Genomic DNA, 14,339 nt, shown 5'->3' on the forward strand with positions numbered 1-14,339 from the left:
TATTCCAAGGAGTGATATGAGTTTCCTGGCTCCAATTTTGCCCTAAGATTTACATTTGACTTGCAATAATAAACCAATAATGTCCTTCTCACTGTATGAAGATATTCACATATAATTACTTCACCCTGCTTTGACTTAGAAGGTTTACTAAGTAACAATATTTCAAGAACTTCCACAGTACACTGTGGGATGTGCTGACTTTCTTAAGCCCATTAAGTCACCTCCCTTTAAGAACTTTCAATTTGTTTTGGAGTGTCAGGCTAAGAAAATTTCTCAAATAATGCCCATGTCTTCTTCAACTTTGAACCTTTGACATTTAGTAGAAATTGAAATGTGAATGAATGAAAGTAAGGAAGGAAGGAACAGAGGTCAGGAGGGGATAATACTGCCTTCAGTTTGGGATGTGTTGTGTTTGAGACATCCAGATAGAGGTATCCAGCAAATTGTTGGAAACAGGGGATGGCTGAGGATAAAGATTTAAAGTTGATAGTTTTAGATGGAGAGTGGATACCACAGACATGAATGAGCTGGCAAAAGGGAAAGTCAAGAGAAAGACCTAGACATAGACATAGACACAGACTCAGAAAAAGATTTGAGACCCAACCTTATGGAAAGCCTAGGTTCAGAGGCTAAGGAGGTCGAACTAAGAATAAAAATATAGAAAAGATGTAACCAAAGAGTAGAATAGAATCCTTTTGAAGTTACCCTAAATCCCGTTCAGGATAAATACCCCTTCACTAGAGATTTTTTTCTTTTCTTTCTTTCTTTCTTTTTTTTTTGGTTGTTTATTCACTTATTTGTGTTGGCTGCTGCAATGAGAAAAGGCAAAAATCAGGGAACAGACAGAGTACCAATGTCCATTCTTTCTGGAAGTTGCTGGGGTTTTTTTAGTGGAACTTTAAACAAATCTCCCCTCTTCTATACCACCATTAAGGTCATTTCCCCCACCAACTCCCAGCATGTGCCCGCAGGCATGCATACAACCACACACCACTTACCTGAATTCCAATCAAGATGCCTTTCTGGGGTATCTTAAATCCTGTGGAAAGCATTGCCTTTAGGAAAGCGGTATGAATACCTTCACCAAAGCAAGCCACCTGTTTAGAATAAATGAAAAAAATAAAGTAAAAGAAAGCAAATGATAGTCACCCAACCTTACCAAAAAACAAACACAAATGAAAAGTCAGAGACTCCTATGCTAGATTTTATTGAGTTGCCCAAGGACCATGTAATCTGAATCCAGGGATTAAAAGTCTGGCTAGGGCAGACGTATCTTGTGTTTTTAATTAAGCATAATGAATAAATAAGCAATTCTTTCTCTATCCAACAACACTCCATAGAGCAACGTAACTGGATTCTACTGTGAGATATCTGGATACAAATTACAACTTCTGGCCCATAATATGGTGAGTTACCAAATGTTAATATGACTTAACGTTTAAATAATGGTATATGTCATGTATGCTATGCAACAGGGCATGAATTCATGGTTCAGTAGCACAAATGCATAACTGCTGATCAATCAGTTAGGTGTCATTTCATATGTGTGAGAAAGCCTTCAGAGAAATTCAATAAATCTATGAAAATCTCAAAGGAACTTGTTCTTTTATTATTATTATTGTTTTCATAAAATGAACCAAAATACCTTGCTACTAGTCCTGAATACTATAGCCTAAAGTAAAAAAAATTCCAAATTAACATATAATGTTGGGATATACAGAGGCTTCCCCTAGGGTAACTGTACTACAATATAACTACAAGTCAAGTGCCCACACTAACTACAGAACAAGTGGTATATCTGAGCATGTTAGGAGTAGATTCTGCCATGCACATCATCATTGGGCATGGGTAGAGAACCACCATTAGAGTAAATAACACTGATGTCTAAATTCATTCTTTAAGCAAATGACTCCCTTACTGTCAAAGGAAAGTTCTCATGACTATGATTTTCAGTTGATCACCAGTACATGTTACTTTTTACTCTACAGTGAACATTTTCTTTGGTCAAGAACTGGCTAACCAAATTAGTAATGTCACCCTAAGCTAACAGAACCCAAACCACACTGAAAGAACCTGGGCAATTCCATCATAAGTGCATATACAACCCACAAGAGGTTTCAGCAGTTTTCTACAAATAACATAAAAAGTAGTTAAATATGTAAGTAAAGATTAGGACTAACATTCCCACCTCACCACTAGGAAAGCTAAAGGTTTATTTAATCCCACAACAAGCCATTTTAACACTGAAAATGTCTCTGAAGCATAACTGAGATTTCACTAACTTAGAATTATTATTATGATTTCAGTTATAAAACAGAACTTGTAACATTGTACTTAGTGACACTTGGAAATATGACTCTAATTATGGAAGAAGAATTATCTCTCTGTACTTCTGAAACAGATACAAGAAAGGGGGAGCTGAATTTCTAATTCTCTCATATTTTCGTATTTCAACAACTCCAAGAATGTATGTCTGGAGGCAGAATGGACATAGATACAGTACTGAAAATAGATTTGCCACACTAGAGAAAACAGCATGAAGGAAAACAGATCTCTCCCTGATCTGAATCCTGGGCTGGCTGAAAACAGCCCTGCTACTGAGTGACCAAGGGATCACGATGAATATCAGAGTAGCTCCTTAAACAGCAGAGAAATGTAATGAAAGTCCCTTGTTTTCAAGTTAGGTTTTCTCATCTATTAAATTAACAGAAGCAGCAAAGGAGCTAAGAAAAGGCAATCATCAGTCCAAATATGAACAAGATAGCCATTTATTCCTCACTGCCTCTCTTCCTGTTTCACTTGGCTTCTCATCACAGATCTTGCTTGCAACCAGGCAACCATATAAAATATCACGTATATGTTGCAATTAGGTATTTTCCCCTTTCAGGTTTTCCTCAACACCAAGAGGAAACAATGACGTCTCCCAGTCTGATGTTGCCACCCCCGTGTGCACTGATGAGAATGTGAAGGCTGTATCTAGTAAGTCTGTCAAGGGCTAGGTGATTCATAAAATGTCCTGGCACTAACATGTAGGGAACTCTCTGGAATCTGACAGCTTTCTACAAGAAACACATTTCACATTCTTAAAGAAACCTTCAGCTGACAGAGTCCTCAACACAAGTGAAGAGGGACATCCAGTGGCCAGTCCCACTATAGTTTTTAGATAATCCCCAGGAGGTTAAAGTTGCTTTGAAAGTGGTTCTGGGATTTTGCATATATTTGCAGATCCCACAATATTTTGGCCCCACTATCTTTCTGCTGCTGTACATTCATTCTACATATTGCTAGTAAAATCACAATGATCTAATTTCATAGTAGCAAGGAAAGTTAGATGGAGCAAGAGGTGCTGTTACAGAGAGACTTGAGAACCTTAAAATAAAAATACCTGAGAGATATTTACCTAGACATCTAGAGAAATATTTGAAAGATGTTCTCAATGTGTAATGTGGAAATGAATGACACATGTTGAAATATAAGTGAGAATTTAGACTCTGGGCTACAAAAGTCAAAGACTTTTCCGCAGCTCAAAATGCCTAAGTCTTTTCAGATTTACTCTGATAGCAAAAGAAGTATCCCGCTAACTACTTACTAACTTGCTTTACTATATTCAGATCATAAAACCATAGATTTCAAAGTAGATTTAATGAAAGTGTTCATGGATCATTAATTAGTTACCTCTCCAGTAGAAGCCATCTCACAACGCAGAATGGGGTCAGCGTCTCTCAACCGGGGCCAAGAAAACATTGGAGCCTGTCAAAAATAACGGGTAGGAAAAATATGTGAGAGAAGGGTATGAAAGGAATAAAGGAGGATAAAAATATTTAGTGAATCATCTCTCATAGGGTTCATTTAGGTTACAGTAGACATGTAAAAAATTTCTTTGGTCCAAGCATCTGACTTGAAAAGTGGCTTTAAACCTCTGTTCCAGGAATTTCTTGAGCTTTGGGCCAAAAATTGGGTTAAATAATCACAAATTATTTCTGTAAATAGGGCCCCAGTGACCAGTCTAGGCCAGTGTTTCTAATCTGGCTTACACATATTCTTACTGGAGTGATTTCAAACGAAGTATATTGGGCATTGGTCTCCCCAAACACAGAGTTCAAACACACTTTTTCCTTGGTAGGCTTCTGAAACATTCCTCTTCTTGTTCTGATTATTTGGACTTGCAACAAGCCACCTTGCCAGAAATGTCTGTCTGCAAGCTGACTTCTGAGACATTAAACTGCTGTTGATACCTCTTTAAAAGCTTTGAAAAACATTCTGCTTGGGAACACTTTTGCCCAGAACTTTCATATGAACTAGAACATAGATAGGAGTGCTTCCTTTTCATTTATTTTAGCAATGCAATTCACTAAGAATCAAATTCTTGTTTCTTGCATATATCCATTTATCTAGCCTAGACTATTCCTCTTTGATTCTGGTACCCCTCTAAGTCATCATGGGAATTCTAGCTTGGGGTCATTTCACTGGGTCATCCTAGTCAAGTTATATATTCCTGCCCTCTAGCCTCTCTCTATCTCATCTGTTGATATCCACCCACCTCACTAGGACTATATTAAGATTGACTGTGAACAAGTAATTTGACAGAAAAGTCAAGATTCATGCACAAGGATAACTAGGAAAGAAGTAAACTGAAAGATACAGTGCATTTCAAAAAATTCATATCTACCCCTCAGTATTGTTATTAGTTGGAAATTGTTTCATACACATATGTGTGTGTATGCGTGTGTGTGTGTATATTCCTGTGGTTAAGAATAAAGAAACATGAATTTGAAATTCATATATAGAATCTCCAGTGGAAAAATACTTTTCGGGGCCTTCTTCTTATTGGTCTCAAACAGTAAAATCCTATGTACATATATTCCCACTGAAAGCTTTAACAATTTATGTTGTGTCACAGCTTCCAGGAATAAAATGTTACCCTCCCCCAACATAAGAAGTGACATTCCATCCCAGTGCACTATAAAATCCAAGGCATCCTAAATTATTAACTTAAATAAGATTAACAAATATTTTTTGATTTATAGCTTCAACTTAAAACTTCCACTGTGAAAGTCAGAAGTCAGAGTCTCAGCTGTAACACAATTATGGTTGAAGTCACTAGTACACATAAGAATGGAAACCTTTGAAGGCATCCAAAATATGTAAATGTCACATAAATATATTATACAATATAAATTAATTTTATTGTATGCTTTATCTAAAAAATTCAAATATATTTACATAATATGTCACTAATCCTCATACTGTCCAGTGAGGTAGTTAAAGGTCATTATTATAAATACTCTGTTCATGGGCACACTGAGGCAGCTAGAGGAACACAATGGATTTATTATTAAGTTCTTATTCAAAATGTACATATATACGGGCATATCTTGTTTTATGATGCTTTGCTTTATTGCACTTCGCAGATACTGCAATTTTTACAAATTGAAGGTTTGTAGCAACCCTACGTAGAGCAAGTCTATTGGCACCATTTTTTCCAACAGCATTTACTCACTTCATGTCTCTGTGTCACATTTTGGTAGTTCTCACAGTATTTCAAATTTTTTCATTATTATTATATTTGTTATGGTGATCTGCGATCGGTGACCACTGATGTTACTATTGCAAAAAGATTATGACTCACCAAAGGCTCAGATGATGATGAGTATTTTTCAGCAATACAGTAGCTTTTAATTAAGGTATGTACATTGTTTCTTTAGACATAATGCTATTGCACACTTAACAAACTACAGTACAGTGTGAATGTAACTTTTATATGCACAGGGAAGCCAAAAAAATTGTGTGGTGGTCTGGAACCGAACCCACAATATCTCCAAGGCATGCCTGTGTTTGAAGTTAGTGAACAAACCTTAAATTTTCCTGGTCACTCTTCATAAAGATGCCATCAATTTCATTGCCCTCACAGTACCACTGTGAAAAAATTCTGCCACTAAAGAAAATAGGAACTAAGCCAAGGCAGTAAACATTTAACCAACACCACAAGGTAACACTTTTACAAGATTCATGCATTCCTGAAGTCTTGGCACAACTGAAGCCTTATCCCAAGAAGATATGTTCAGAATTTCTGTCTACCAACTAAACTGGCAGCATTATGCATCAGCTTCACAAATGTAGTTTATAAGTCACTCAGCTAGTTGGTTTTGAAGTTATGTAATTCTAAATATTATTTTAATTTTTGAAATGCACAAGAGTACACATAAAGTTGCCCGTATAGCAACTGCATTGCATTATTCAAAGCAAACATCATAAACCCCTAGTCTAGCACTTGAGTTACAAGGTTCAGAATGTATCAAGATTATTCTTGATGAAAAATTATTCCTTTCATTTCTTTGGAACTTAAAAAATGACTAAGATTTTTGAATATGTTACCTTAATCGCAACATAGTCAGCAGGAATTATGGGATGCTCCAATGTTGGAAGGGGCTTCTCATCAATGTTCTCTCCAATCATCACCTTGGTGGCCACATCAATGAAGTCTACCCCAAGGGTCTTTGAAACAAAGGGGAAGGATCGAGAAGCTCTCAGGTTACACTCAATCACCTGGAGAGATAACAAAATTCAGAAGAAGAGAAAGGATGGTGAGAGACAATGACAATATTAATATGCTCCCGGCCACTCTGGTTCCAGCTGTTACTGGGGCCCAGTCTTGCTTTGCCAGCCTCTTCCTTTTCTCCCCACTGCTTGACTTTTGCTAACTGGTTTCCTTTCAGTCAGTATCCTTGAACTCTGACTTTTTCCCATCCCCATTCAACAATTCCATCCCCACACACTCTTGACAGATTTGTTTTAATGCAGAGTTCAGATAATGCCACAGCCCTACTAGAAAGCCTTCAGTGGATTTCTACTAGCCATGAGATTAATGTCTAGTCCTTGAAATACTTCTATCCTCTTGCCTCAGTATACCCCTCTATGTTATCTTGTACCACCTTCCTGGCCCCAGTCTTTCTTTCTAAGTTTACCCTCCATGATTTCCCTGGAAAAATAATAAACTGAACTAGTCATCATCAGCTGGTCATTGATAAACTGAACTAGTCACTATCTCCTAAAATGCGCCAAATTTACCCATAGATATTGTATGTGTACTGTCCTTTCTATCTTCCTTTGCTTGTCAAAATTCCAGCTATTCTTTAAGACTCAGCTCAAATTACAAAATCTTCCTTGAAATCTTTTATGATCCACCCCAAATCAGGCATATGACAGTCAAATACATGCTCATACACATATGTGCAGGCACACAGACATACAGACACACACACACACACACGCACACACTAATAGATAGGCTCTCTCTGTTCTGTGCCTCCGATACCACTTTATTTGTACATTCCTTCTAGCAGCTATTATATTCTAACTTATGTTATAGTCATCTATAAATTCATCTTCTTCCCAGTTCTCACTAAATCGCGGATCTTTGAGAGCAGAGACTGGGCTCTATACGTCTTTGTAGCCACCTTATGACTTTGCATAGTAGGTGAGGAATCAATATTGGTTACTGATTAGTTACATTAAATAAACTAAATTAACTAAGACTAACCTAGTTGACTTAACATTTTTTATTTTTTTTTGATAAATGGTATCCAAAACAGCTTTCTTCTCTGAGAAAGGAGTAAACTTCAGTACATGTAATTTATGACTATTCTACAGTAACCTGGACAGATTACTTTATGATAGTTACTGCATCCATCTATAGTGTACTGAAGATGGCAGTCAGTGATCTTCTTTCCAGTGGATCAGAGTGCTTTTCAAAGCTGTGACTGACATATCAGTGCCACCAAGAGCCAGTGCCTTCAAACAAGGCAGGCATTATATGTTGTGCAACTCCCATACTCAGACATAATCAGCTGCAGGGGTCTCAGCTGCTCTGTGGCAGTGTTCACAGAGAAGAGTACCAGAGGGACACAAACCAACACGACCTAACACAGCAGTGGTGTCCTCTCAAACACCTTGGCATTTCTTACCAAGACCTCGTTTCCTTTGACAAGAAACTGGACGTTGAATGGGCCAGAGATGGCAAAAGCCTTTGCTATCTTCCAGGTGGCATCCTTCACCTAGATAAAAAGGACAATGATATAGTGCTAAAGAACATTCCTTAGTTTAAAAACAAACCAACAAAAAAGATATAGCACCTTAAATTTAGATTTCTTTCATTTCTCTTTACAAAGAACTACATCTCCACTGATAATAATAATAGTAATAGTAATAGTAATCATAGAAGCCATTCTTAGGCTTCTATTAACAAAGTAATATTTGCACCAAATGTACTAAATATTCACAACAGGATAGCAGGGAAAAGAACAAATAATCTTACAGGATTATCTTTCTGCCAAATGCCTCTATCTACCTACAATTATATACTCTGGTTTTATTTTGAGGACTAAATGGAATCCTTTCAGTCTAGTTGCTTCAGCACCAAAACTGCAATCCAAACTCTGTAGCAATCTAATGACCTACCTGCTGAGAAGTGCAGGCCCTAAAATTACATGGTACTGCAAAGAGACCAGAGAGATTTCTTTTATGTGCTTTTCTTTTGCCCTAGACTGCAAGGGTAGATATTATGGTCAGAAGGAAACGTTCCCTTGAAGGGAGGCTCTGCATGTCACATATAGGAATTCCTGTATCCAACCAGAGACAGAAGGTACTCATGCAAAGAGAGAGTACTGACTGCTGGAACCAAGAGCTCCTCATTCATTACTCTTACAAGAGTGGTTCAGCAACTTAATCAGTTATAAAAGGAAGCAGAGTCCATGACACAATGAGCTCTGAGAGATTTGGAAAAATCTGAGTTCTTGAGGTCATTTATCCTGATATAAAAAACTGAAGCACATTTGAAATCCCAGGATAGTGTTCCTTTATGTTGCTGCTGTTACAAAGCATCCTGCTACCTTCAGATTCTAGAACAAAGTAAGACCTTCAGAATTCAGTCCAATGTACAACTAGCCAAAGAGGCCTGCCTAGATTCTGATGGCAGGATTATTGGAAAGTTTCACTAAAACAGCTAAGCCTAACCTCATATACCAGAAGACTAAAGGAACATCCCCAAGTTATTCAAGATGGTGGAGGAATAAGACATGGAGATCACCTTCCTCCCCACAAATACATCAGAAATACATCTACATGTGGAACAACTCCTACATAACACCTACTGAACGCTGGCAGAAGACCTCAGAGTTCCCAAAAGACAAGAAACTTCCCACGTACCTGGGCAGGGCAAAAGAAAAATGAAAAAATAGAGACAAAAGAATAAGGACGGGACCTGCACCAGTGGGAGGGAGCCGTGAAGGAGGAAAAGTTTCCACACACTAGGAAGGCCTTTCGCAGGCAGAGACGGGGGATGGTGGGTGGGAAGCTTCAGAGTCACAGAGGAGAGCGCAGCAACAGGGGTGCAGAGGGCAAAGTGGAGAGATTCCCGCACAGAGGATCCGTGCCGACCAGCACTCACCAACCCGAGAGGCTTGTCTGCTCACCCACCGGGGCGGGCGGGGGCTGGGAGGTGAGGCTCGGGCTTTGGAAGTCAGATCCCAGGGAGAGGACAGGGGTTGGCCGCAAGAACACAGCCTGAAGAGGGCTAGTGTGCAACAGCTAGCCGGGAGGGAATCCGGGAAAAAATCTGGAACTGCCTAAGAGGCAAGAGACCATTGTTTCGGGGTGTGCGAGGAGAGGAGATTCAGAGCACTGCCTAAACAAGCTCCAGAGATGGGCATGAGCCCCGGCTATCAGCACGGACACCAGAGACGGGCATGAAACACTAAGGCTGCTGCTGCAGCCACCAAGAAGCCTGTGTGCAAGCACAGGTCACTATCCACACCTCCCCTCCCGGGAGCCTGTGCAGCCCGCCATTGCCAGGGTCCCATGATGCAGGGACAACTTCCCTGGGAGAACACATGGCATGCCTTAGACTGTTGCAACGTCATGCTGGCCTCAGCTGCCGCAGGTTCAACCCTCATTCCGTACCCCTCCTTTCCCCCGGCCTGAGTGAGCCAGAGCGCCCTAATCAGCTGCTACTTTAACCCCATCCTCTCTGAGCGATGAACAGACGCCCTCAGGTGATCTACACGCAGAGGCGGGGCCAAATCCAAAGCTGAACCCAAGGAGCTGTGCGAACAAAGAAGAGAAAGGGAAATCTCTCCCAGCAGCCTCAGGAGCAGCGGATTAATTATTCACAATCAACTTGATATACGCTGCATCTGTGGAATACCTGAATAGACAACCAATCATCCCAAAATTGAGGCAGTGGACTCTGGGAACAACTGTAGAGTTGGGGTTTACTGTATGTGACTGACTAGTTTTTGATTTATACGGTTGTCTTAGTTTAGTTTTTAGCGCATGTTAACACTGGTGGATTTGTTTATTGGTTTGGTTGCTCTCTTGTTTTTCTTACTTTTAAAAATTTAATAATTTTTAAAAAATTTTATTTTAATAACTTTTTACTTATTTTATTTTTTAAATTGTTTTTTCTTTCTTTCTTTTTCTTCTCTGTTTTCTTCTGAGCCGTGTGCCTGACAGGGTCTTGGTGCTCTGCCTGGGTGTCAGGCCTGAGCCTCTGAGCTGGAGAGCCAAGTTCAGGACACTGGACCACAAGAGAGCTCCGGGCCCCACATAATATCAAATGACAAGAGCTCTCCCACAGATCTCCGTCTCAACACTAAGACCCAGCTCCACTCAATGACCAGCAAGCTCCAGTGCTGAACACCCCATGCCAAACAACTAACAAGACAGGAACACAACCCCACCCATTAGTAGAGAGGCTGCCTAAAATCATAATAAGGTCACAGACACCACAAAACACACCACTGGAAGCGGTCCTGCCCACCAGAAAGACAAGATACAGTCTCATCCACCAGAACACAGGCACCAGTCGCCTCCACCAGGAAGCCCACACAACCCACTGAATCAAACTTACCCACTGGGGGCAGACACCAAAAACAACGGGGACTACGAACCTGCAGCCTGCAAAAAGGAGACCCCAAACACAGTAAATTAAGCAAAATGAGAGGACAAAGAAATACACAGCAGATGAAGGAGCAAGGTAAAAACACACCAGACCAAACAAATGAAGAGGAACTGACAATCTACCTGAAAAAGAATTCAGAATAATGATAGTAGAGATGATCCAAAATCATGGAAAGAGAATGGAGAAAATACAAGAACTGCTTAACAAGGAACCAGAAGAACTAAAGAGCAAACAAACAATGATGAACGACACAATAAATGAAATTAAAAGTTCTCTAGAAGGAATCAATAGCAGAATAACTGAGGCAGAAGAACGGATAAGTGACCTGGAAGATAAAATAGTGGAAATAAATACCACAGAGCAGAATAAAGAAAAAAGAATGAAAAGAATTGAGGACAGTCTCACAGACCACTGGGACAACTTAAACACCAACATTTGAAGTACAGGGGTCCCAGAGGAAGAAAAGGAAAAAAAGAGACTGAGAAAATATTTGACGAGATTACAGTTGATAACTTCACTAGTATGGGAAAGGAAATAGTCAAAGAAGTCCAGGAAGTGCAGAGAGTCCCATACAGGATAAATCTAAGGAGAAACATGCCAAGACACATATTACTCAAACTATCAAAAATTAAATACAAAGAAAAAATATTAAAAGCAGCAAGGGAAAAGCAACAAATAATATACAAGGGAATCCCCATAAGGTTAACAGCTGACCTTTCAGCAGAAACTCTGCAAGCCAGAAGGGAGTGGCAGGACATATTTAAAGTGATGGAAGGGAAAAACTTACAACCAAGATTACTCTACCCATCAAGGATCTCATACAGATTCGACAGAGAAATTAAAACCTGTACAGACAAGAAAAGCTAAGAGAATTCAGCACCACCAAACCAGCTTTACAGCAAATGCTAAAGGAACTTCTCTAGGCAAGAAACAAAAGAGAAGGAAAAGACCTACAATAATAAACTCAAAACAACTAAGAAAATGGTATAGGAACATACATATCGATAATTACCTTAAATGTAAATAGATTAAATGTTCCAACCAAAAGACATAGACTGACTAAATGGATACAAAACCAAGACCCATAAAAATGCTGTCCACAAGAGACCCACTTCAGACCTGGGAAACATACAGGCTGATAGTGAGGGGATGGAAAAAGATATTCCATGCAAATGGAAATCAAAAGACAGCCAGAGTAGCAATTCTCATATCAGACAAAACAGACTTTAAAATGAAGACAAGAGACAAAGAAGGACACTACATAATGATCAAGGGATCAATCCAAGAAGAAGATATAACAATTGTAAATATTTATGCACCCAACATAGGAGCACCTCAATACATAAGGCAAATACTAACAGCCATAACAGGGGAACTCGACAGTAACACAATCATAGTAGGGGAATTTAACACCCCACTTTCACCAAAGGACAGATCAACCAAAATAAAAATAAATAAGGAAATACAAGTTTTAAATGATACATTAAACAAGACGGACTTAATTGATATTTATAGGACATTCCATCCAAAAACAACAGAATACACTTTCTTCTCAAGTGCTCATGGAACATTCTCCAAGATAGATCATATCATGGGTCACAAATCAAGCCTTGGTAAATTTAAGAAAATTGAAATCGTATCAAGTATCTTTTCTGACCACAACGCTATGAGACTAGATATCAATTACAGGAAAAATATCTGTAAAAAATACAAACACATGGAGCCTAAACAATACGCTATTAAATAACCAAGAGATCACTGAAGAAATCAAAGAGGAAATAAAAAAATACTTAGAAACAAATGACAATGAAAACACGGCGGCCCAAAACCTATGGGATGCAGCAAAAGCAGTTCTAAGAGGGAAGTTTACAGTAATACAGTCCTACCTCAAGAAACAAGAAACATCTCAAATAAACAAACTAAACTTACATCTAAAGCAATTAGAGAAAGATGAACAAAAAAAAAAAAAAAAACAAAACCCAAAGTTAGCAGAAGGAAAGAAATCATAAAGATCAGACCAGAAATAAGTGAAAAAGAAAAATGAAGGAAATGATAGCAAAGATCAATAAAACAAAAAGCTGGTTCTTTGAGAAGATAAACAAAATTGATAAACCATTTGCCAGACTCATCAAGAAAAAAAGGGAGAAGACTCAAATCAATAGAATTAGAAATGAAAAAGGAGAAGTAACAACTGATATTGCAGAAATACAAAGGCTCATGAGAGATTACTACAATCAACTATTTGCCAATAAAATGGACAACCTGGAAGAAATGGACAAATTCTTAGAAAGGTATAACCTTCCAAGACTGAACCAGGAAGAAATAGAAAATATGAACAGACCAATCAGAAGAACTGAAATTGAAACTGTGATTAGAAATCTTCCAACAAACAAAAGCCCAGGACCAGATGGATTCACAGACGAATTCTATCAAGCATTTAGAGAAGAGTTAACACCTATCCTTCTCAAACTCTTCCAAATTATAGCAGAGGGAGGAACACTCCCAAACTCATTCTACGAGGCCACCATCCCTCTGTTACCAAAACCAGACAAAGATGTTAAAAAAAAAAAGAAAACGACAGGCCAATAGACGCAAAAATCCTCAACAAAATACTAGCAAACAGAATCCAGCAGCACATTAAAAGTATCATACACCATGATCAAGTGGGGTTTAGCCCAGGAATGCAAGGATTCTTCAATATATGCAAATCAATCAATGTGATACACCATACTAAAAAACTGAAGGAGAAAAACCATATGATAATCTCAATAGATGCAGAAAGAGCTTTTGACAAAATTCAACACCCATTTATGATAAAAACTCTCCAGAAAGTAGGCATAGAGGGAACCTCCCTCAACAAAATAAAGGCCATGTATGACAAACCCACAGCTAAGAGCATTCTCAATGGTGAAAAACTGAAACCATTTCCTCTAAGATCAGGAACAAGACAAGGCTGCCCACTCTCAATGCTTTTATTCAACATAGTTTTAGAAGTTTTAACCACAGCAATCAGAGTGGAAAAAGAAATAAAAGGAATCCAAGTCGGAAAAGAAGAGGTAAAACTGTCACTATTTGCAAATGACATTATACCATATATAGAGAATCCTAAAGCTGCTACCAGAAAACTACTAGAGCTAATCAATGAATTTGGTAAAGTAGCAGGATACAAAATTAATGCATAGAAATCTCTTGCATTCCTATACACGAATGATGAAAAATGTGAAGGAGAAATTAAGGAAACACTCCCATTTACCACTGCAACAAAAAGAATAAAATACCTAGGAATAAACCTACCTAAGGAGACAAAAGACCGGTATGCAGAAAATTATGACACTGATAAAAGAAATTAAAGATGATACAAACAGATGGAGAGATATACCAT

At 38.6% G+C, this 14,339-nt stretch overlaps 1 protein-coding gene across 1 annotated transcript in view; it reads right to left on the minus strand.

Moving 5' to 3' along the window:
* The window catches only part of CPS1 (carbamoyl-phosphate synthase 1), a 158,479-nt gene that overhangs the window by 11,439 nt on the left and 132,701 nt on the right, over positions 1–14,339 (minus strand). The window contains exons 32-35 of the mRNA XM_068544532.1: positions 7,965–8,054; positions 6,376–6,546; positions 3,676–3,750; positions 999–1,097 (exon numbers count right to left, since the gene is read on the minus strand). Of these exons, the coding sequence (XP_068400633.1) occupies positions 999–1,097; positions 3,676–3,750; positions 6,376–6,546; positions 7,965–8,054 (435 nt within the window). The remainder of the gene's footprint in view (positions 1–998; positions 1,098–3,675; positions 3,751–6,375; positions 6,547–7,964; positions 8,055–14,339) is intronic.

The sequence above is a fragment of the Eschrichtius robustus genome, chromosome 5 (assembly GCF_028021215.1).
Source record: "Eschrichtius robustus isolate mEscRob2 chromosome 5, mEscRob2.pri, whole genome shotgun sequence".
In the NCBI taxonomy this organism is placed as follows: domain Eukaryota; kingdom Metazoa; phylum Chordata; class Mammalia; order Artiodactyla; family Eschrichtiidae; genus Eschrichtius; species Eschrichtius robustus.